This window comes from Lutjanus erythropterus, chromosome 20, assembly GCF_056507025.1.
Source record: "Lutjanus erythropterus isolate fLutEry1 chromosome 20, fLutEry1.hap2, whole genome shotgun sequence".
NCBI classification, from domain to species: domain Eukaryota; kingdom Metazoa; phylum Chordata; class Actinopteri; order Lutjaniformes; family Lutjanidae; genus Lutjanus; species Lutjanus erythropterus.
The window spans coordinates 16,034,976-16,060,453 of record NC_139336.1 but is presented as its reverse complement, the minus strand read 5'-3'; the positions used below and the strand labels follow the sequence as shown (position 1 = coordinate 16,060,453).

Below are 25,478 nucleotides of genomic sequence, written 5' to 3'. Positions count from 1 at the left end.
GACAATTATTGTTTAGGTTTTGAAAGTGACATTCTTTCCCATTCTTGCTGGATATATGACTTCAGGTGCTCAACAGTTTGGAGTCTCTGTTGTTGTATTTCATAATGCACCATACATTTTTGGTGGGAGACAGGTCTGGATTGCAGGCAAGCCAGTCTAATACCTGAACTCTTACTACAAGGAAACTCTGTTCTAACATGTGCTGACTGTGGCTTAGCATTGTTTTGTTGAAATAAGCAGGGAGGTTTCTGAAAAGGACGTCATCTGGATGGCAGCATATGTTGCTCCAAAACCTGTATGCACCTTTCAGCATCAATGGTGCCTTCACAGTCAGCCATGCATACCATCACAAATGCTGGCTTTTGAAGTTAAGACCAGTAACAATCTTGATGGTCCTTTTCCTGAGAAAAATGAGAAATGGAAATGAGAGAAATAAGAGGCCACATTTACAGCACTGTAAGACCATTCAGTTTTTGTTTATTTAAATGGTAGGTTTGCTGTCCACACTGAAAAGCCTTCTTCCACCTTGTCTTTTAGGCAGCTGATAAACAAACAAGCAAGCAAAGAGGTTGTTTGAACATGCAGATTGTTTTGAAAAAATGGGCGGTAACTCACTCCATCTTTGGGCAAGAGTTTAATTTCTCAGAATCTCTCTATGATCACTTATTTCCTGTTTCAATATAAAGACAACACAGGTGGTCATATCGACCTATATTTCTGCCTCTGGTTTCAGAGAACTATACAACTGTAAAAAAAAAAAAAAAGTGTGATTGACAGTCATAGATGCTACTCATTTCAATGACATATTCATAGTGATCGACTGACATACAAATGAAGCTATCCTAGTGAGCCGAAACCTAGCTTCAAAACAAATGATTAACTCTTGAATGATTCCTAGATCTATAATTAAGTGTCCTAAAAAAACAAACACTTCATACACATTCATCCACACCTCTAAGTACTAAGAGAAACCTCAGTGGTGTCTGAACAGCTATAAATTCACACACACACAAGCAGATACATATCATGTGTGCACCCGCACACACAGGTGTCATTGCGTTGCTATGCTATCCTGGGGCCAACTAGACTGTGGGAATAAGAGCAGGAATGATTTCTTAAAAGACCAGATGCTTGTTGAGTGATGGCTCATCTTCTTCCTTATCTAACCGTGTGTATGTGTGTGTGCGTGTATCTGCTATTGTGTCTGCTCAGAAAGCCATGAGAACCCACTTCAAAATGAGTCAGGGACACTAAGGACACGTCTCACAGGTTACAAGCGCATGACTTTTCTGTGGGATTTTCACACCACTTTCCAAAAAGCTGCCTACTTCTCACGGATTCAAAATTAAACTGCTGTTTTCAGAATAATAATATAGTGACTCTTATGATTACAGAATTCCGAGCAAACGGTGATGAAGAACTAACACTGAACCTTGTTTAGGGCTGCAACTAATGCCAAATGTCTTGTTTTGCCCGTAAGCCAAAGATATCCAGTTTAATTTCATAAAGATGTAAAGAAACCAGAAAATATTCACAGTTAAGTAGCTGAAATCAGAGAATTTGACCTCTTCTTCTCAAAAAAATTACTCAAACCGATTGATCGCTTGTAAAAAATAGTTGGCAATTAATTTAATAATAAATTCATAATTGATTAATTGTTGCAGCTCTAATATTACATCCCTAATTATTACAATGATGATTATTAGATATGATTTTGTATACATTTGTTATATCATATCTCTTGGGGAAATCTCTTTATTTTTAATGTGACATTGAGTTCAACCACATAACCCAGGCCTTGTTAGCTTACTTCCTATTATCAATCCAATACATCTGTGCAATGCACATCATAATAAATATGACTAATATTTACTCTTGTATATGACTTCTAAATTAGTAAGCCACTGTTTGCTTCCACTGATGATTCACTTATTCATGAATTCCAATGAGTTCCAGTGAAGCACACAGGAATACATTCACATTTCTGAGGAAGAATAACTTACTGAGTCAACATCTTATCTCCACAGAGAGGCTTACACGCTGGGTAACAAAGAAAAAAAGTGTAATATTTGTGGTCATGTCTTACTTGCTCATTCATTCATAAACTCACACGTTGGAGTGACACAACAATCACAATGGCCTTTCCTGATTTGGCTCCCCTACAGACAGACAGACAGACAGACAGACAGACAGACAGACGCAGCGACAGCTCGTCGCCCCTCGAGACCAAAAACAGACAAAGGATACGGACATACATGCCATCAGTCACTCATAACTGCACCCACTAACTATCTACATGTGTGTATGAGTGACCTGTGTGATGCCAGAGAAACACTTTCTCCTATTGTGTGTTTGTGTGTGTATTCACTCTTAGCACATTCTCAAACCGTGTGTGTGTGTGTGTGTGTGTGTAACAGGAGACGCGAAGCCCTCGCCACACACAGTGGGAAATATTTGGGATGGTTTCCCTCGGAATGTCTTGGCGTGCCTATGGAATGCCCCCCTCCTCCCCTCCCCACGGTCTCCTCCTCTGTCGCTCCCCTCTCGTCTCCGGAGAGGGGAGGGAGAGTGGGAAAAACGGCGGGACACACAAATTCGACCCCTGTTTTGTCGCCACAAAGAACGGTACATGCATAGAAGACGTTACCACAAAAGCAAGAGAAGACACAGAGCTCATACACACTTCAGGGTTCCCACTCTTTTCTAGGTATCATTTTTCAGGACTTTTCCAGGACATTTTCAGTTATTATCTAACTGGTATAACAGACAAGGATTATGGCTATAACTTATCTATAAAATCATCTTTGACATGCTTAGAAATGATGACAAATTGACCATAGAAGAATGCAAACACTGTGTAATTAATTAATTATTTAGTTTTTTTTGGAAAGCTCTTGGAGGTGTGTTTAGTATTTTACAGCATAGCAGAGAACAGCCTAATCAAACACTCTTGTCCATATAACTAGCATTTGAACGTTAATATGTCTCTGAACGTAACTTCAGATGGCAATGCTATTGGTTTAAGGGAGTTCTGATAGATAGCCTAGTAGTTCATTCTTAGCTAAAGGAAAATAGGAGAATGTTGAAATAATTTTCAACACTTTCTAGGACTTTTTTTTTCTCATGGTCCATGTGTTTTCCATGACTGGAAAATTGGTCAAATGTTTTCCAGGTTTTCCAGGATGCGTGGGAACCCTGACACACACACACACACACACATTTTGAATGGGTTTGTAAAAATGTGAGGATGTGCGTTCGGGTTTCATAGCTTGTGTGCGACCACAGTGTGACATGTGTGCATATTTGTGGCTATCTATAACCCCTATCCTAAAAAAAAATGTGAATGTGGCGTAAAACATAAATAAAAACAGAATACAATGATTTGCAAATTATTTTCAACTTGTATTCAGTTGAATACATTACAAAGAGACGCTGTTTCATCACAGATTTTTCCTTTATCTAAAATTGGCAGCTTCTGCAACTTGAATAAGTTGTATATGGATATTACGACTAATTGTGCAGCCTTAATATAATATACAAAGACAAGATATTTAATGTTCAAACTGATAAAATTGATTGTTTTTTGTAAATATACATTCATTCTGAATTTGATGTCTGCAATACATTTCAAAAAAAGTTGGGACAGGAGCAACAAAAGACTGGAAAAGTTGCTGTAAGCTCAAAACACCTGTTTGGAACATTCCACAGATAAACTGGTTAATTGATGAAGCCTCAGTCAGTTACAAGTGTGTGTTAGAGGTCATGACATAACTATCATCCGTGAAAGCTCCATTCAAGCTGAAAGGTACAAAACCTGCATGTAGGCCTGCTTGCAGTTCAGACCTGTCTCACATTTAATAAACAGAATGAGTGTATATTTACAAAAAACAATTAAGTTGATCAACTTTAACATTAAATGCCTTGTCTTTATACTGTATTTAACTGAACGTAGGTCAAAAAGTTTTTGCAAATTATTGCATTCTGTTTTTATTTATGATTTACACAACGTCCTAACTTTTTGGGAACTAGCGTCATGCAAACGCTGTGTGTGTATTTAATTAAGGTGTGAGAATATACAAGTCTATAAGTGTGACTTCTGTTTTCTTCTGGACATTAACAAATGTGTACACATCCTCACACTGACTAGCCCCATTTCACTCACACATGCACAAATATACACAAAGAGCCAGTGAAGGGTAACTTTAAACGTGTCCCAACCTCTCACATTCCTCCTGTTTCTCAGCCCGCGGCTCTCTTTGTAGATCAAAGGACAGACAACAAGTCTTTCTATCGCCTCGCCCTCCTCCACCCCTCCTCTTCCTTCAATGCCACCTTTTTCAGACACTCTCTCTTCCTCTCACTCTTCCTCACTCAACAAACACTCATCTCGCTGATTATTTCTCATACAATCTCTCAGCTACTCCGTGTTATTTTTGTCTCGGACTCTCTGTCTCGGACTCACTTGCTCCTTCTCGTTTGCTTTCACTGCTGTTCCCTTTCTGTCTCTCTCTCTCTCTTTCTTTTTACCTCCCTGCCATCACCTCTGTTCTCACTTCTCTCCCTCCCTCCCCTTTTCCTCTCCCTAACCCCCAATCCCTCCCGCCCCTCCCTCTCACGGTGTGGCGGTTCCTGTTGCTCTTGTTTTCACTTCCCCAGTAGTCTGGTGCGTGGGAACCAGTGTTTCTGCTGCAATAGTGTGTACGACTGAGTCTGAGTCTGTGTGCTGTTAACTGCTGTGTGTAAAGGTGCTGAAGTGACTGTGTATGTGTGTGATAGTGTCAAGGTGCATTTGTCAGTATTGGGGTGTAAGTGTGTATATGCATTTATGTGTGTGTGTGTGTGTGTGTGTGTGTGTGTGTGTGTGTGTGTGTGTGTTTGGTTGGTTTCATGTCTATCTCTCAACATATCTCTGTTATCTCAACATGTCTATAAAAGGCCAGCATGGGACATCTGATGGAACTGCACGGCCCAACGGAAGTGTGTGTGTTTGTGTGTATGTGCGTGTGTGTGGAAAGTATAGACGCAGAGGGCATTAGTGGTAGGGATAGGATATAGCTGAATAAGGAAACTCTAATGGACCAATCGCCAGCTCCACCCTCTTACCCAGCCCGCTACAGGAATCCACACAGATGAAATTTAAGGACTACAGACTAGGTTAAATACTTTGACACATGTCATCTTTCTCAATATATTTTTGCTGCAGTTTGCGACTGAAAAGATAAATGCAGCCGATGGATGTTGAACTCTGCATACAGAATATGGATGAAAATAGATTATATTTTAATTCATGAGACAAAGGTTTTGTCAACAATTATTAGATGTATTAGATGTTAGATATTAGTAGCAATTAATGTTTCCTTATAGGTTTTCCAGTTCATTCTGTGTGGTGCAGCTCTGCCGTTTATTTAGTTATTTACTAATTTAGTTATTTCTAATAAGGATAGGTGCAGTATACGCCATGAACGAATGTCATATATACCACAGCACTTACAGCCTAAGCTAATTCACAGTGCAGTCACTAGATTGGCCTTTACAGAAAAATACTTGACAAATTCCTGTTTTCCTACTAAGGTTTTCAAAAGTATTGGTACTTTTACTTCACTATTCCACCAGTGGAAGCAGGTTGATAATTAAAAGAAGAAAATAAGTATTGCGTTGAGTAGGGGTGTCCCAATCCGATATTGATATCGGATATCGGTCCGATATCAGCCAAAAAACAGGCCCATAACAACTCTACGTCTTACACAGATATAACTTTAAATTAGTGTGAATACACAACTAAGTATTTCCCTAAGATTACCTCTATAAAAGAACACGACTGGAGTTTTCTGGAGTTGGGCTCTCTCAGAACCACACTCATGATAAACCAATTGCAGATAAATCCATTAAAAACAATGAAAAGAGATACTGAATCATATTAAAGCATTTTTCTCCCCTTTTTTAACCACTTCTTTATTACACAAGTATGCAGACAAGGACACACATACACATGAGGCCCTTGTACATCTTCTATTCCCTCTTGGGGTCTCCATGGTGGACACACATTCCTATGCCTCTAAAATTTCTGTTGGGCCTATTGATACACAGAGACAAACATTAACCCTTTCAGTGCAAAATCTTCACACACACGTACACAAGTCTGTGGTTAATCTCCTCTTCTCTGTCTTTTTTCACTTCTCTTTCCTCATGACATTCATCAGTGGAGGGAGAAACACAGACAGACAAAGGGAGAGAAACTAACCCATCCATTGATAATCAGAGAGCTTTACAATCAGATAACAAAGGAGTTAACTTCGCCTGGGTGGGCCACAGAGAAGCCCCAGGGGTGAAACTCTCTTTAACTCACACACACACAATCATACCCACCCTAGTCTGGAAGTTTTTCAGTAACATATTTAACTATTCAGATGGCAATCCATTTCTATTCATTCTTTTTAAAACAGATTTTAAATCAGGCTGAGTTAGAGATAGTTATATCTTTGTTCAGCGTGTAAAGGATTATACAGATGCTGAGACAAACGTTTTCTCAGGTTTTCTGTCTGAGCTGATGGAGAAGATCTGAAGAAGAGCTGTTACTGGTGGTATGTCACACTAAAGTCACATTTGGCCTTCCTTTAGTTACAACATGTCAAAGTGACGGCTGTCCGGAGTGATAAATAGGAGAGGTAGGTGGATGACCATTTGGCCACCGGTCATTTAGTGTTTACGTCATCCTTGTACCATCAAGACAGGAGGTGGCATCCAGGTGGTCCAGATTTTTTACATTTTAGGTCTCAGACAAACACACCCAGTGGGTTATGTCGACACATTTAGGGCCCCCTACCAGGAACAGGCCAGAACACCCAAGTTTAGAAACTGCCCTGCAAAGATCCCCCTCTCACAGATATACAAACACAAACGTCGAAGCACACACAGGTTTCCCTAAACAGCCACCCATGGAGATATCTACAGGTCAGGTACCGTAAATCCGACAATGATTGGTAGCAACAAACATCTTTTTAGGCTCCACAAACACGATCAGACAGGAGTTAGAATAATGCAGTGCATGGTACCTTTATGTGAATCCAAATGCAAGTAAGCAATGTTCTTATAACTGAGGAAAGAAAAATATTATTCTGTTTTTTGAGGAGATGTGTTCACATAAAGTGAATTGACTTCCAACTTCATGTGTTAAACTGTATGGTTAAACCTATCTTTCTTCCTAGAAACAAAACAAACAAACCTACAAAAAATTGCAGTGTTCTTGTCAAATTACATTTTAAACTGACAAACATCGTGTATTTTATGGCACAATTCACACAGGAATAACAAATTGTTTGTCTCTGGCCATAGACTACCTACCATATTTTTTGTTAAGGTCCCAATGGGCACATCGGAAGGGGAGGAACTTCACCCCTCTATATGTCACCTGACTTCCTGAAGCCTTTCTACCAGAAGGTCCTGAAGGCTAACTTCTCCCATGTGCGTCCAACAACACCTGATTAGATACCCAAACAGTGTCAACAGGCCACCTCTAACTTTAAGCTCCTTCTGAATATCAGTTCCTCCTCCTTTCAGTAAACGTTAGCCCATTCTGTCCACCTGTATCTGAAATATCATTTTTATGATCAGTCCAGTACAACATTCACAATACGGCCAATGCCACACCAATCTGCCTGCCAGTCTCTCACTTCATCTCATTCTCACTCATGAACAAGACCCAGGTGCATTAAGAGAATAAGGGACTCCAGCCCCTATACAAGAGTTTCATTCCAGAGCCAGTGCTGCAAACTATATCAAGTTTGTAAACCTTCAATCTTCAGAGAAGGCTGTTTTCGGAGCGTAGAGTTCAGCATGTCAAGACCACCACCCTCGCCCCCCTGACAACACTCCACACATTACATTTTCTCAGAAAGTAAAATAACATTTTTTAAGCCCTACTTCCCATCACCACATATTTATTTCTTCCCTTTCCAATCAGTGTTGCACAAAACATCACAGCCACCACAAGCTTTGTTCTCATAATTCAGGAACCTAACCAGTTCTGTTGTGTTTTGTAACCACAGAAATAGCGCCTGGGTATTCATGTTGTTTGTACTTCCCACTGATACAGGAACTCAAGCTTTCTCTTCTTTTTCAATGGAAGTTGTGTGTGAAAGAAAATGTTTAAAATATATTTGTAGCACATTTGTACACTTAAAATGTTGAAATTATTGTTTTTTTTTAACTATATGAAGGTAATTTGCCTTCAAACAGCATTTACCCCTTTCACTCCAGCTGTCTATCATCCTCTTTCTCCCTCCTATTTTGTTGGGATGTTTTATCTTAGAAATCATTTGGTAAACTTATGTCTCTCTCACTATTTTGCCACGTTACTGATAATCACTGACATTATTTTAGTGAGTAGAAAATTATAGAACTCAGCCGCTAATGAATTTTAACCTCAGTTCATTTCAAAAAGACATTAGGAAATTGTCATTACCTGGCAGCGGCTGAATATATCACCAGGAGTGGGCTGGACATTGAAGTGTCTGAGGACACGAATAGCCTGGTCTCTGGCCTTCTCTGAGCAGTCGAGGGACAGACAGCGACCCTCACCAACCTGTGACCGCAGCTATATAGGGAAACAGAGACAAGATTAGGGCTGACATCCTCTGGTTGGTTGGTCTATTCGCTCTTGTCCAACTTGTCCATCCAAAGTCTCATAAGTCAGACAGTCATTGGTGTTACTTTCACAAGAAGAGAAGCACTTTTTAAAACATTATTTTCAGGGCGGGACATACGCAGACCTGATGTATTTTCTTTTGGAGTGATAGATGAAAGAACCAGCACAATTCGCTACATTGGCCCCCCGCCTCAGTGGATAAAAAGTTTATTTTTGATGACAACACGTGTGTGGATTTTACTTTGTCGTGCTACCTTCTTCACAGGTACCGAAACCTGTTCAAACTCATTGATAGATCGATGACGTCTGTGACCAGACTTCAAACTCAAAAGCTGTACAGTAAGTTTTGCCATGTTTCTTGTTGTTTTAGTGTTTATTTTGTAGGTTATCCTGGTTAGCTTAGCATTAGCACGCCGCTAATGTGGCTATTCCCACAAACTAAGTAATGAGATTAGTAGGTTGCATGTCGGTAAGTGTTTTTCATGTTGCTTTTTTTGAAAGTTTATACTGCTGCTTGGTTAGTTTCATTATTATACTGAAGCCAGATCTGTTTTTTGATTCTTGTTGCCAGTGTGTGTGTGTTTGTTAATGTTGTGTGTAACTTTTCTTGATAGACATCCTCTGACAATAACAATATAGCGTATTGTGCAACTGATTGGTTGAAGAGTAGGTAGAATTTCAGTCAGCCAAGATTTTCTTTGGTTGATTACAGCCCTACAACTTATGTTTATGTGTTTGTAGTTTTGAGTTTTGTTCATGAATTCATATTATTTAGTACTTACAGTCTGGAACGGCTGTCCACAGGTAAGTATGACACGGCCTTCAGCTTGTGCTAACTGACACACAACAAATACACATCAGAACAAATAAACATATTAATTATGCAGTATTGTTGTTCTAGGTTCCTCTTGAATGTGTTTGGTGTCTGTGTATAAAAAGCTATGTGTGTCACTGACTCACTTTTGCAGCTACTCTGTGATCATCTGTGTTCTCCAGCATGACCACATCGACCCCTAAACAGCGCAGGTACCTCCCGAGTCCCTGCAGCATGTTGTCACACACCACCCGCAACTGCTGGGGGGGCAGAGGAGGGGTGTCTTCTGAGGGCTTCTCGCCACACAGGAGGCCTTTCTCTGTGCCAGAGCAAGGGGGACTGACCCTTTGAGCCCCCTGACATTCCTAAATGGACAGAGACAATAATGTGATACTTAACTGATCCCCACAGGGGGATTTTCTTTTCACTTGCAAGGCAGTGCAGGGAGGTCAAAGCACAGGGTGAGCTATACAACTGCACCCCTGGAGCTGATAGGAGCGGCTGAAGTGTCTTGGTCAAACACATATTATCCCTCCCTGCAGAATGAATGCTAAAACACAGGTTCTTTAGGTGGATGTTTTCTTGGAAGCTCACAGGTTATTATGACACAAGTGGTTTGTGATAAAGAGTAACTCATTTTCAGACAAAAGTATTTCAGTTGAGAAGCTAATTTCATTATTTTCTTATTACAGTTATTAGGATATTCTATGTTCAGAATATTCAACAACATCATATCTGGTTCAATATTTTAGCAGTAGAGTATTGTGTGTAATGGTATCGGTCACTGTGAAAACACTGTTTAGGCAGCCAGTAATACAAAAGAGGAACACAAATAACAGATGCAGATCCTTGTTTGTATAGGTTGAGTATTCATCAATTGGTTGGTAATTCTGCAATTTGTTATCTCATAAATCTCATTGATTTTAAACTATCTGTGACTTAAAAAAATATCTGTCACGAAGGATGCAATAGAAACAAAAGAGGAAGAATAGGCTTTGTGTTATCTCCTGTGTGTTGACTTCCTTGGAAACTTGTGACTCATTTATCGTCACATCCTAGACCTCAAGGCATTTGGTATCCATTGGAACCTCATAAAAATAACTAAAAACTATTAATAACAGCAATTAGTGGAAAATCAGCAAATTGTCTCCTGACCTCTTTGTCATGGGCCTGTTTAGTCTGCTTGGCTTGTTTCTCTTTCTGCTTCTTGTCTACACTCTTCTCTGATTGGCTTGAGGAGATGCTGCGCAGGTCAGCTGGTAGCCCAAAGGATGCTGGGTTGCTGGAGAGGGCAGAGTACACATCCAGCAAACAATAGGCATCTGCCACTGGAAGGTTAAGAAATGAGAGGAGAGAACTTTTTGGTTTGCAGCTCGTCAGAGGATAACAAAATAAGTGTTGATATTCTATAGTGAGAAGAGCAGCAGCCATCTGTCTCCCTGTCATTGTCTGTCTGTGAATGCATAATACCTTACCTGCATATCTAATTTGGCTGATGCGCAGTGGTCGTTTCTCCCAGTTTGACATCTGCTCAGTCTTGTCCAGGGGCTTTCCCAGGACCTGCTGTACCATCAGACTGAGGCCTTTCTCTGCAGAGTCCTCTCCTACCATCACTTCTTTAGGTCCATTTTGAGTCCTTTTGACCTTACCACGCTGGATCTGCAAAAGGCATTACACACATTAAAGGTTAGGATTAAACAGTGTCGTCCAGTGTTCAGCATTACTCCACTAAAAAGAGTTTCCATGATCACAATTACAGCAACCTGATTAACTTTATAAAGGATTTAGAACTGGGGTTCTAAAACTTATAACTCAAAGGTCTGCATCTGTTTTTTATTCAAGGTCAGAGGTCCAAAACGATTAAGGTGGATAAAGTACATACAGGTTTTAGAGTAACATATGCTGCCATCCAGATTATGTTTTTTTCAGTGATGTCCCTGCTTATTTCACCAAGACACAATCTGTGTGTGTGTGTTACGGTGTGGCTTTGTAGCAAAATAGTTTGGGTACTAGACTGGCCTGTCTGCAGTCCAGACCTGTCTCCCATTGAAAATATGTGGCACATTATGATGCACAAAATACGTCAAAACACACGCCAGACTGTTGAGCACCTTAAGTGAAGCAAGAATGGAGAAGAATTTCACTTCCAAAACATCAACAATTAATGTCAAACATTCACTCAAACATTTACTGAGTGTTTTGCTCAACTTCAGACAAGCACATCAGAAGTTCAAAAAGACACATCGTTAGGTGTGTTGTAATGAAGATGCAATATATGCATGGATATGTGTGTGTGTGTGTGTGTGTGTGTGTGTATGTATATATACATATATATACATATATGCAGATATTTAATTTATAATTTATTTAATTTTTGCAGTTCTGAAAACATAACTGATATTAAGGCTCCGATGGTATATTTTCTATTGATTAATTTAGAAGTAATGTGGTATGTAAGTGACAGGATAATGTTACCTCCTGGTGTATATTAAGGAGATCAAGCATTGCCTCCATCTTCAATGGCTCCTCTGAAAACTGTTGCCAGGTGGCCACGAGACATTTGAGATCCCCTGACATACCATAACCTGAATGGGAACAAGGGAAAATGTTACAGACAGACGTACAAGAAGAAACGCTTCCAATGGATTTGATTTTACTTTTTTCCAGTCTCTTGCTTACCCAGTTTAAGAACATTTTTTTCAGAGAACAAGCTCCTGATGAAATTAACAGTATCTGGATGTTGACAGAATCCGTTTGCACAGGTGTCTAATAAGAAAACCTGGTCAATAACTGCAAGCTGTATCAGGGCAATTTTCTGAGTTGAGATACAGCCAAATGTGGGCTGCCACTCCATGTCAACTCCTACTACACCACCTTCCTAAGAAAAGATGAAGACAGAGGTGGATAACACAGCAAACAAAATATGATTTACCACAAATACTTGCCACGAAAAATGCTTACCCATTATATACAGAGATTTACATTAATGGTTTATTTAGACTAAAGACACAAAATCAAGCATTCACTTCTTTTTACCTTCAGCACAATGTCTTGACATCTCTGGAGAGCTTCCAGCGTGTCCACAAAATGAATGTTGTCTTTGGTGAGGGGCACCTGGTAGAACTTCTGGCAGTGAGACTGAGACAGCGTCCAGTCCTCAGTTTCTGTTGAACCACTCAGACATATCTGTCTGAGCAGAGGCAAGACATGTACATTTGTGTGAGTGTGCACATTAAAATGAAACAAAATGCAACTAACCACACAATCAGCTAACGCAGAATAAGAGATGGAGAGCCTGATTAGAGAGACAGAAACTGATTTAAAAAAAGACTAAAGACTGATTATTTTTGAGTGACTAATCACACAGCATTCAATCTAACAAATTAGTAGCACCTCAACAAAATATGGGAAATGTCAGATTTTTAAAGGGGTAGTTTTGATTATTTGAAGTGGGGTTGTATGAGGTATATGTAATAGGTGTATTACCTACACAAGATGGTGGTCAACATGCCTCCAGTTTGAAGAAACACAAAGGAGTCCTATCAGTAGCACCACAGAAGCTATGCAATGTATTTTAGCCACTTAAAAAAAAACAGCAACCAACCTAACCAACCTCAGCAGCGGTAGACCAACAACTCCTGTGTTCTGTAAAATGACAAATAGTTGTCAAATACTTCGGTTGGTCTGAAGAGAGTGATATTTGGCTTATATAATGGTGGTTTTTCTGTTAGAAAAGGCCATCTGGAGGCAAGGTAAAGTGGTAAAAATATTCTAAATATAGCATGTACCTGAACTATATTGATTTTTTCAGGTGGCAGAAACATTTTGCTGCTGACCCTATCCATAGCAGTATGGTGTTTAGCTTCATTCACCAGGCCCCCTGCTGCTTTTCCACACTGAGGACATGCTGACCGCCATCTACTGTAATATGCTGACTACTGATAAGTACCTCATGCAACTCCACTTCAAATATTCCAGACTATCGCTTTAATAACTAACAAACACACAATCACAACAAGATTTATCAGTCACATCATTCTGTTTCAAACTCAGGAAACAGCCTCAACGCACATTAATATTTTAACCCACACAATCTGTAAAAGTCGAACGGGAAATTTAGTTCAAAATCTGTGTTAATAGGACAGTACTGAGCAGCTGTGGCTAAAGAGGTGACGTCAGAGTAACATTTTACATGTGAGAAGAGGATGTGGTGAACAAACTTAGGCTTCAGTTTGCACTTCAGGGATAAAAACTCAAGAGTCTGCAACTATTCATTTTTATATAGTATAAAGAAGTAGAGCCTGTGAATACCACAAATTGCATCATGGGATATGTTTATGCACATTTTGTCACTCACTGCAGACAAGGCGGTAGACTCTGCTGCGTTTCCCATACCCCAAAGGGAAGTCGATATCTGGGGACTTTGTATCTCAGTGACCACTGAGAGGCTGTCCGAAGACCAGAATACTTCACCAACATCTCCACCAACATGATCTGAAGCTCAAGGTCATCTGCAACTACAAACTACACATACATAATACACACAAAAATCATACATCCTGCATCATCTTACTTATGCTAGTGATACAGCATTTTCCTTTTAATACCCTCCTTTTCATTTCTGGTTTTGCTCAATTCAATACATGTCCTCTCTTGTAACTTTATCTTGTGCTCTTAATCCTTCAATTACTTTTTAATTGACTGGTTTGGATTTTTTAAAAATGTATTTAAATTTAAATATTTATTCTTTTTTCATACATCACTTTTCTGCTGTCTTTTTTTCACAAGAGATAGTTATTGTATAAAATTGTGAGGCCTTGTGGTTTCCTTGTGGGAGTTCCAGATAGTTTATGTGAGTGCTGTCATTATTGAGTGTTTCATTAATTACAAAGTCCTTTATTGCTTTGTGCATGCATGAGGGTGGTTACTGTTTAATTGTGTGAAGCACTTAGTGCTATATTTTGTTTGTATGAAAGGTACTATACAAATAAAGTCTGATTGCTTGTTGGATTGGTAGTAATATAATCTATCTATATATCTATCTATATATACACACACACACACATATACAGTACAGTATACTACTCACTGTCATATGCATACACAACTACAAGCAACACCTACTTGTACATGGTCACTCCAGTTCTCCTCTGTCATGCTTTTCTGAAAGAGCAAAAGTCAGTCAAAACTTTAATTCAATTAATTGTTTTTCACTCTTCTCAGACTTTGAGTGATTATGGGTAAATGTAATCATTTCTGTCCACTTCCAATAGTCCTGGCTTCATATGTTCATCTACAACCATTAATATTTCATCAGTCTTTGAGGGGAAACAGTAAGACTGTTAAAGGGCACACTCTTAAGAAAGAGCCTGCAAAGTGTATTTACTGAAAGGTCAGTGGAGTTAAGAACTGAAGGTGGAGCTAGCTAAAAAAAAAGTGAAAAGTACTGGGTAGCCTTCTTGAATAGTGGCTATAAATCATGATGTTTAAATATAATACACAGCCTGCTGCGTCACTTACCTCCACAAACCTTGCATACATGAGGTAACGCAACGAGTCCAATCTCCTCTTGTGCAGAGCATTGGGACACAGTCCTGAGTCAAAAACACAAGGTCACAATCACTTCTGCCTGAGGTGGACATGAACAACTACAACATGTATCCTGTCACACACCTTGGTCAATGTTGAATTTCTCCATCAGTCTGTATATTTGTTTGGTGAGCATTTTGGGTTGGATCTGGTCCATGCATGGCTTGGACAGCAAGAGGTGAGGGAACCGTCTGTGGAAACACATGCAGACACAACTGTGTGAGTTCATGCAGTGGAACACTGACGCCGATACACATACCGTGCTCCGGTATGTTCACACATGCTCCTTACTTTTTTATTTCCTCCACACTGAAGCTAGGGTGGCACCATGAGTCCAGCAGTGTCACCAGTTCTTGTTCTAGATGGTTGTGTCCTGTGACAAAGGATTCTGCCATTGGCAGCTTATTCTGCAAGATTAGTGGTACACACATCTGCAGGAGAAAGTTGGAGATGATGATTTTGGAAATTAGAGGGGCCACTTTGAAAAGTTCAGATTCAACCCATCCTACAGGGATACTCTGAATATTCTGAAGTGGTGCTGCATAAGATACTTATCCGTAGACAGTGTATTACCTACAGTTGGTACCTAGATAGTTGTTGGCAGTTTGAAGAAGCAGAGAGGGGCACCAGTATGAAGATTAGCAATGTACTGCTGTGGACAGATTCAACAGCAAAACAGATTTTAGGTACTTGAAAGAGGCCCACCTCAGTCAATATCAGTTTAAGATTGCCCAATATCTAGAATATTAGACAGCCTTTTATGACAGGATCTGCCATTTTTAAGCCAAATATCGCTCTCTAAAGCAACCAGACTCCATGGGCAAAAACAGTAAGAACACAGAAGTTACTTTAAAACTCACACTATAAAAACAAACAACTAACAGACTGAGGCAGTAGTAAATAAGCAAATCCTGTCTTCTGCAAGACAAAATTACTAATTTTGCCAAAGGAGTCTGGTTGCTCTAGGGAGACTTATATAAAGATAATCTTCCTATCAGAAAATGCTGTCTGACGGCAAGGTAAAGCACTGTAGATATTCAACATATAGCACAGACTTCAAGTGATAGACTTTGTTTTAGGTGGTGTAAGTTTGCTGTTGACCCTGTATACAGCAGTACATTGCTTAGCTTCCAGCAGCGGTACTCCTGCTGCTTCTCTAAACTGGGGGCGTGCTGCCCGCCATCTACTGTAGGTAATACACTGACTATGGATGAATGCCTCAAACAACCCCACCAGAATTTTAAACTCTGTTAATAGTAGTTATGTATTCACTGCCTATGCAACATGCACAAAGGTTACAGACATGTCTGCTGAAAATGTTTTCTCACCTCCTCCATATTCAGTTCCTTCTGTAACTGCAGCTTTATGCTGAGCACTGCTGCCTGGTAAAAGCACAAAGTGCAAATCAAGACAGAAATTCTTTTATTTCAGCATTAATTTGACTTTGGGTAAACATCAAATGAGGGACTCACCTCTTTGTAGCAGTTAAGAGCCTGCAACCTCACAATGTGCGGTCGGAGTACGGTCGGATCCATCGAATGAAGTTGGTAGATGCTTATGAGACTCTCTATAAAGCTGCTCTGGGCATCTGTAAGCAAGCTCAGAGCCCGCTGTTGGAGCACTACTGCTTGCTGCTCTGAGAGTGAACTCAGGGTCACCTGGAGTAGGGACACAAATTACGATGAACCAAAAAAACAGGATTCAAAACATGGACAAAAAAAGAAGAGCCTGGAACGAAGAGCAATAATTGTTGGAACTAATCTCGCTGTTGTGGTGTTACAATACACATGTAGCCATGCAGGTAGATCATCAGGAGGTCAGTGATAAAAATTTTACAACAAACAAGAATAGTTTACATAATCCATATGCCCCAGTATTATCTTTTCAGATGCATCGCACCTCATGAAACTGTCATGAAAATGTCTTCTGCCAGTTTACAAAGATGGCAATGTAATCAATTTTACATGTAACTACTGTTACAATATGCACATAAAAATTGTCTGCAGGTGACACAGATGTGTAAAAATATTTTTTAAGACTTTAGATGGTGCGCATTGTGATGATGCCGTTTGGACTAGAATTATAGAAGGTCTGAAACTGATGGCAATGTGCATTTCTTTCGTTTATAAAGTTTTGCCTGATGGATCACGTCTACCTGCGGATGTTCCTTCATCCATGTCAGGAATTCCATGAGGATGTGATGGCCGAGGGTGTGGCTTCGACCTTTCTGTTTGCCTGGACAGCTCTCCAGGAGTGTTAGCAAGCCTTCAAGCGGCTCAGACAGCTTTGAAAATCCCCGGAGGGCTGCCAAACGTAGCTGTTGGAGGGGAAATGGGAGGGAGTGGTGAATTAAAACTAAAGTTATAGAGGGGAAAAGCTAGATAAAATAAAACATTACAGTTCAAACGTCTTGTTTTGTTCACAAACCAAAAATATTCAGTTTACTGTCACAGAGGACTAAAGAAACTAGAGCTGAAATGATTAATCAATTAATTGAATATTAATTGCCAACTATTTCAATAATCAACTGATCAGTTATGATAGTAAATTGAATATCTTTGAGTTGTGGAGAAAACAAGACATTTGAGAACATCACCTTGGGCTTTGGATAACTGGGATCAACATTTTTCACCATTTTCTGATTTATGTAAACCAAACAACTAATCAATTAATTGAAAAAATTATCAACAGATTAATCAATAATGAAAATAATTATTAGTTTTGTACTAGAAAGAAACCAGAAAAAGAAGATTCCAGAAACAAGAATCAGAGAATTTTGACTTCTCTTTAAAAATGACTCAAATATTATCAAAATAGTTGGCAATTAATTTAATAATCAATTAATAATAAATTAATCATTGCAGGTTTACCTGACTTGACATCCCACTTGATATAAGAAAACAATTCTTTTGTTTTTTTCGCAAAAAAATTATGGAAATTACATGCAATGTGCAACCAGTTGCCTAAAAGTTTCACTGTGTAAAGCCTTGGAGGGGAGTATTCCACGATGAACCAAATGTAAAAAAAAAATGTAATAAATATTACAGGTTTTCTATGTGTTTTCCAGTAAATTTGTAAAAATTGCTGGTTAAAACAGTAGAAACAAAGGAGCTGTTGAAGACAAACAGCTAACTTCCCTCCCTGGGCCCCGCATACACAGAGACTTGTGACACATTTTAGGTCTCAGCTAAAGAATGCAAACTCTGGCATTAGAAACTTCCTACACAAGAAAATAATATCTGTGTGAGAAAATGCTTCGCGCTGCGTCTTAATTTGCAAAACAGATGTCATCCACTCAATATCCTCCTCACACAGATCTCAAGTTCATTCAGTGCAACACAAATTCCTTCCTTCCTACTGACAGACACTCTGGTTTCCTCATTAACACACACAGTCACACACGCACACACACACTGGTGAGCTTCATTTATACATGCCGGTATCCAGACTCTCTCTCTCTCTCTCTCCCTCTCTCTCTCTCTCATGTTCCTTCCTGTGCAAGTGCGTCTTACAGACACACAAAGACTCTCTACCTTTGTAAACACATACACACCCAATATTGCATGTGTGGAATTGACACACGCTGTGAAAGTGACTCTCACCGTCTGCAGATCTTTCCGGTTCCACAGCTCAAGGAGTTCGTCTCTCAGCACGGCAGGGTCAAGACCTGGGGGGATCACACACACGCATAGATGAGGTGGGGTTTCACTCTGACCTTTGACCTCTATCAACCTGTCAAGGAATCAAACCTATTGGCCTTTTTAGTTGTTTTTTTTTTCATCAGGCACCCAATGGCTCATATAGTGTTTTGGACATAGTATAGCATGTTGATTTGGGAAAACTAAACTTCTTTTCGACGCAAATACCGCAGGATATGCAACCCCAATTCAAAAAAAGTTTGGGCCTGGTATAAAATGTAAATAAAATCAGAATACAATGATTTGCAAAAACTTTGACCTAGCTGAGCTCACATACTAGGAGAAAGGGTGCAATCTCTAAATTCCTTGCAGTTTTGTGTTGAGAAACACTGGTCTTCAACTGTTGGAATATTTCCCCACGCAATTTTTCCCAGTGGTGAACCCCATCCGCCTCTGCTTGTCAACAACTGAGCCTTTTGAGGATGCCCCTTTTAATATCGAATCATGATACTGTCACCTGTTAACACTGTTACTGTCACTGATACTGTTAACCTGTTTACCTATCAAATGTTACACACTGGTGGGTTTTTTTTCAGCTTTCCTAGTCTTTTGTTGCCACTGCCTGAACTTTTTTTTTTAATGTGTTGCAGGCATCAAATCATTGCATTCTGTTTTTATTCATGTTTTACAAAATATCTCAAATACTTAGGAAGTGGTGTTGCAATTTTGAGGGCTGGAATTCATAAAACAAATATGTGGGGGCTATGCAAATGGGTCAGTTTGCCAACAATTGCAATCAATTTCATTTTTGTACTGAGGTTTGTGATGACAAGACGTTTATTTTTTCCAGTTAGCACAGTTGCTTGCTTGGACATTTGTTGTTATGAACTCTTCCTGGTCATAATGGCCTTTACCTTGCAGTACAAGTATAAATTTGGTACAGGTCATAAAAACTATTCTGAAAACCACAATGCTGATTTAGCCTTGCTCTTAAGTTCCGGTCATGATAAGAAAAGATGCCAAATGGTCTTGTTTTGTGTCCAATCTAAATCTTAGCTTACAGGTAATGTGATATACTGGAAATATTGTTCGTTAAAACAGGCATAGCTGAGCAGTCATAACGTCAAATATTATTTCTTTAACAGGCATGGCAGAGCAGCCATAACATCGGATTAACAGCTGAGGCTGGTTGGATAGTGGAGGAACCCGGCATTAGCTCTGCATTCCAGCTGACTCTGCAGCCAAAATACTCTAGAGACGACTCTCGGGGCACATTTTTTGGAAGGACACGGTGGGTAAAAGGGCCTAGAAACAAGAGGAGATGTAAGGATGGATATGTGCTTCATGTTTTGTGTCTATCTGCCTGTGTGTGTGTTCCACTGAGCCTTCCACGAAAGCTCCGGCTTCTTTCTCCGTCGCTCATGCTGTGTGGGCTCCACCGTACCTGCCCCCCTACCTCCCTCCCTCCTTCCCAGGGCTAGTTTTCCTGTTCGTCTCTCCCTCCCTGCAGCAACCTCTCTCGATTTTGTCTCGGATTTCCCCAGGAAAGGGCTATGTGGTGGTCATGGTGTAAAAAATACAACCTTCCTGATGCATAGCCTGGGAAAGCAGACCGAAAGGCCTCTCCCTCTCTCCGTGTCGGCCTCTTTCTTAACTGTATCTCTCCATGCCTGACACTTTTTGTCTATTTCATGTTGCCTCTTAAACATAACCTTTAGCCACCTGAGTCTTTCACTTGGTTCCATGTTTTTATTTTAGAAAAAAAAAAAGCCAGTTGGGCCATGCCAGCGTTTTTGCATGTTCTGGCCCATTTAGTAGAAATCATGCATGCTCTACATTAGTGTCAGTTGCCTTCCAAAGTATACACTGGTTTTAAATGAACTGTTCACCGCAAAATCAAAAATACATATTTTTCCTCTGGCCTGAAGTACCATTTATCCATTTTTGTCCGAGTTGCCAACTTTTGGGGATATCAGCTGTAGAGATTTCTGCCTCTTCTTGAATATAATGGAACTAGATGGCACTAGATAGTGCTCAAAGTGCCAAAAAATACAGTCCACAGACCTTCAAGTTAACAGTTTCATGTAGGAACTGTTTTCTACCAAACTTCACCCCCAACAGTATCATCATGCAGAAGGAAGTGTGAATCTACTCATGGACAAGAGATTAGGGTTCAGGTGAAGAAGATGCCATTAATGTTCCCGCGTTGTCAGAAGCATGAAACTCTTTGCCATGAGTAAATGCACACTACTTTTTGTGTGGCAATATAGTTGGTGGATGGTAGACAGAAAAAAGTTCCTACATGAAACTCTGCGTATTGTTTGTTTTTTGGCACTTCAAGCACCACAAACCGAGTGTCATCTACTTCTAAAACATTTGAGAAAAGGGAGACATCTCACCCAAAAGTGCAAATCTATTTCAAGTTACTTAAAGGTTGCTTGAGAAACTGTATGCATGTAATCCATTTCAGTGAATACAATATCCTCTTTTATTTTTTTTTGTAAAAGATGATTAATTGTTGCATGGTTAACATGACAAAGACTTCTCAAATCAACCCACACTTGAGTATCTCACCATGATGTCACAGCTTTGACAGTAACATTACAGCATGCTATGGAAAACAAGTAGACTGGATATGTAGTAAATGGGCTAAGACATGCAAAAACACTGCAACGGTCCACTGAAAGGTCCTTGAATTTCAAGCATTTGAATAGTCGGTTGGTTCTCTGCTGTTATACACCCCACTCCAGCCCATTCATCCCAGTGACTGACATGCGTACGTGCACAGAGACTCACACAAACACAAACAGCACAACCCACTTCACTTCGGTCTCACTGTTTGTGTGAGGAGAGGAGACGAGAGGACAGAGAAGGAGAGGAGAGGAATGTGGAGCATGTAGCTTCTTTATAGTCTTGGCTTGTGGGTGAATGACAGAGCTGGAGGCTCCCCATTCACTACAACATAATAACCTCCATCACCACATATGAATACACACAGACACACATACAGTACATGCACTCATTCACCTTTGGGATGGTGATTTTTTTTTTTTTTTTTTTTGATAATTTGTCACATGAGAAAATACTGCATTTTACACTAAGTGGATTTTAAAGTAATAAGACACTATCTTAACCTCCCACTTTTACAAAACAATAAAAGTCACACTTGAATTTCAGTAAAATTAGACAGAGATTAAATCTACAGGCAGGTCTGACTGCCTGTTGCCAGGCAGCTGCCAAAATAAAGGAAACACAAAGATCAAGTGTCTAAATGGGGCATTTGGTGTCACTACAGCCACCAGAACAGCTTCAGTGTGACTTGGCAGAGGTTGTGCAAGTGGCCCAACTCCACTGGAAGGATGCCACAACATTCTTCTACAAGTACTTCTCCCCTTTTGTATTTTGTTGTAGGTGCTGGAAAAACCTTTCAACAGGTGCCATTACAGATTCTTGAAATCGAGGAGAGTACAAGCACTTACAGAATTTGATGCCTTTTAAAGCAGTGTTTGCATGTTAATTACCTCTCCAGGATTGACCCACTACAACTTGGTTTCTATCCAAATGTGGTCTGACACATAACTACAGGCTCTCCAATGAAAAAGAATAATGATGCTGATATCACTGTATAACCTATATGCACTTGGTCTTCAGCAAACTAATGTCGCCAATAAACACGTGTAAACAAAGCTACAAATCAGAGATGAGTCAAAGATAGTCACTAGTATGTGGCAACACATGAATCTACACTATAACAGGAAATACCTTAAAAATGCTGTAGCTGGGGCAGCCCTATAGCTCAGTTGGTAGGGTGTGCACACCATGTGTTAAGGCTGTCAGTCCTCTGCAGCGGCTGCCAGTTCAATTCCTACCTGCAGCCCATTTGCTGCGTGTCATCCCCCCTCTCTCTCTACCCCCTTTCCTGTCATATCTTCAGCTATCCTATCTCAATAAAGGCAAAAAAGCCCCCCCAAAAATATTATTAATTAAAAATGTAATCTATTAAAATTAATTAGTGGAGTCCCCTGTGGACAAGACAGTAGTGTTTCCACTGCCATAACAACAAAATATAATAATAATAATAAGAAGAAGAATAACTTTATTTCTATAGCACCTTTAAAAAAATAGTTTACAAAGTACTTTAACAGACAAAGCAAAAGAGCCCAAGAGCAGGAAACCAAAGAAACAAAATAACAACAGATGGCCAAACAGGAGCAAGCTAAAACTGAAGTACAACAAGACACAAGCAAAGATAGTAAAACTAGAAAAATGTGACACTAAGAATAAATTAAAATAAAGAGGGCAGAGATTACAGAGACATAACATGATGTTGTCAAGTCAATATAAATAATAAAGGAATGGAATAAGTAAGTACAAATAAAAGGATAAAAATTAAATATCTTAAAAAGAAACGACAACATCACATAAAAGCAAGTCTATAAAATGTTTTGTTTTTTTTTTTAAAGATATTTTTTGGGCTTTTTGCCTTTATTGATAGCGAAAGCTGAAGGTATGACAGGAAAGGGGGGTGAAGATAGAGGGGATGACACGCAGCAAATGAGCCACAGGCAGCATTCGAACCGGCGGCCGCTGCAGAGGACAAACAGCCTCAATACATGGTGCGCACGCCCTACCGACTGAGCTATAGGGGCGCCCTAAAATGGGTTTTAAGAAGCGATTTAAAAGATATCACTGATTCTGCAAGCCTTATATCCTCGCAGGTCGTTCCAAAGTCGAGGGGCCCTGATGGAAAAAGCGCAGTCACCTTTAGATTTAAGCCTTGCCTTTGGAACAGCCAGGAGGGCTCCGCCCGAGGATCTAAGGCTGCGTACTGGCTCATAAGGGGTTAACATTTCAGCTATGTAGCTAGGAGCCAAACCCAGAGGGGCTTTAAAAGTGATCAGTAAAATCTTAAAATCAATTCTAAAATGTACAGGAAGCCACTGGAGGGAAGCCAGGATTGAGGTGATGTGATGTCGTCTCTTAAAACCAGTAAGAAGCCTAGCTGCTGCATTTTGGACCAGTTGAAGACGGGAGAGTGATTTTTGGCTAATACCAGACAGAAGTGAATTCCAGTAATTGAGTCCGGAGAATATGAATGAGTGGATGACCGTTTCCAGGTCAGAGTGTGAGAGCAGCGGTTTGACTTTTGAGACGGTACATAGATGGACACAACAGGGCTGGACAACTTTTTTGATGTATGCTTGGAAGCTGAGATCTGAATCAAATATTACTCCTGGATTTCTGGCAGTGGTCAAATTTGTGGACAGGGGACCAAGGCTGTTTTTGATGGGAATGATGGAATTTGGAGAACTGAACAGTATGACTTCTGATTTAGAGTTGTTAAGTTAAAGAAAGTTCTGGGTCATCCAACGGTTTATATCATTGAGGCAGTCTGACACAGCAGCTAGGCTTCTTGGTTCATCAGGTCTCGGGTGCAGGTATATCTATCTGTGTGTTGTCCATAATGTAAAAAATTACATTATCTAAGTAAAAATCTCCTCTTGCTTCTTTTTAACTCACTAATGTACAACTCAATGTCTGTGCAAATGTAAACACAGGTCTGTTTCATCTGATTTCACAGAGAATCTGACCCCGTGGCAGGCATTAAGAGTAACTATTTAGAAGTAGCCAGTTTTCTCACTGATGGTCTTGTTTGCTTATGTAGGTCATATAGAGGCATTAGAATTAAATCAAAACTGTTTCATAACCAGTTAAAACTCCTTGTGGTATGCTGAATTTAGGACATAAACAATACAGTCCAAAGAGTTGATTAAACATGGTCAGATGCACAACAGATGGCCTAAGCTCCATCAAGTCAGTCTGATATGGCTATAGTGCTGCTTTACTGATTGTTATGCAGCCTCCTGTTATAAGTTAACTATTTCAGTTTCTCCTGGAACTGTGTACTGTAGTATTTTGCATAAAATATATGTGAATACAATTTACAATCATGTCAGTTTTTAACGTAGTTTTAATGTTGATTCTTAAAGCTACTACAAGGAAATTGTTAAGGTTATGAAACAGTCTCAATTTACTACTGGTGCTTCTATATCCGAGCAAACAAGATCATCTAAAAGAAGACGGGGTATTTCTTTATAGCTGTTTTAAATGCCTGCCACAGAGTCACATTCTACTTAAAATGAGGCTAAACAAGTTTGCATTTATATTTATCTTGGCAAAGTTTCAGTGAGTAGCATGACAGCCAGTTAAAAAGAAGCAGGAGGGGATTTCTATTCCCATAATTCTATGTTTGGCCATATGTTTTTTGGTTATTATGGTGGAAACACTACTGTTTTGTCCATAGGGTCCGCCAAAATCAATAAAATATTAAAGTGTCTTGTAACTTTAAGTAAATATTGTAAGAGAATGGTGTGTTGTAAAATGTAATACACACCTACTGCCTCCATCGTAGCATGGCTCATCTCTGTCCACAGGATGGTGTGCTGCTGTCACTCTGGTGAGGAAAGTAAACAAAACAACACAGTGCTATAAACAGGGCATCTCACTCAAATTAATTATTATCCCTCATAAAATGAAAGTAGAGATACTTTAATTTGCAAAATATGTAATTGTGTACCACATAATAATATGGTAAAGCAACTGCATTGAGCTGAAAAAACAAGACACAATACCTTACACATGACTTATAAGCTTATGAATTTGCTCGCAATTATTTTGGCCCATTTTATTTTTTTTTATCTTTAATTATGTCACTGTGCCAAAAACTGGTCAAAAATGAAATGAAAATCAAGCCAAAGGAAAGTGGGAAAATGCAATATGATTATGAACCAGT

General features: G+C 39.6%; 1 protein-coding gene across 1 annotated transcript in view; it reads right to left on the bottom strand.

Annotated features, from left to right (window-relative positions):
* Nucleotides 1-25,478, bottom strand: part of exd3 (exonuclease 3'-5' domain containing 3) — a 51,690-nt gene that overhangs the window by 25,418 nt on the left and 794 nt on the right. The window contains exons 3-20 of the mRNA XM_084746196.1: nt 25,080-25,139; nt 18,650-18,714; nt 17,203-17,364; nt 16,520-16,705; nt 16,376-16,429; nt 15,339-15,478; nt 15,132-15,238; nt 14,979-15,052; nt 14,583-14,621; nt 13,816-13,982; nt 12,495-12,648; nt 12,138-12,336; nt 11,934-12,043; nt 10,934-11,117; nt 10,614-10,786; nt 9,605-9,823; nt 9,427-9,480; nt 8,462-8,593 (exon numbers count right to left, since the gene is read on the bottom strand). Of these exons, the coding sequence (XP_084602322.1) occupies nt 8,462-8,593; nt 9,427-9,480; nt 9,605-9,823; nt 10,614-10,786; nt 10,934-11,117; nt 11,934-12,043; nt 12,138-12,336; nt 12,495-12,648; nt 13,816-13,982; nt 14,583-14,621; nt 14,979-15,052; nt 15,132-15,238; nt 15,339-15,478; nt 16,376-16,429; nt 16,520-16,705; nt 17,203-17,364; nt 18,650-18,714; nt 25,080-25,107 (2,247 nt within the window). The 5' untranslated portion in view covers nt 25,108-25,139. The remainder of the gene's footprint in view (nt 1-8,461; nt 8,594-9,426; nt 9,481-9,604; nt 9,824-10,613; nt 10,787-10,933; nt 11,118-11,933; nt 12,044-12,137; nt 12,337-12,494; nt 12,649-13,815; nt 13,983-14,582; nt 14,622-14,978; nt 15,053-15,131; nt 15,239-15,338; nt 15,479-16,375; nt 16,430-16,519; nt 16,706-17,202; nt 17,365-18,649; nt 18,715-25,079; nt 25,140-25,478) is intronic.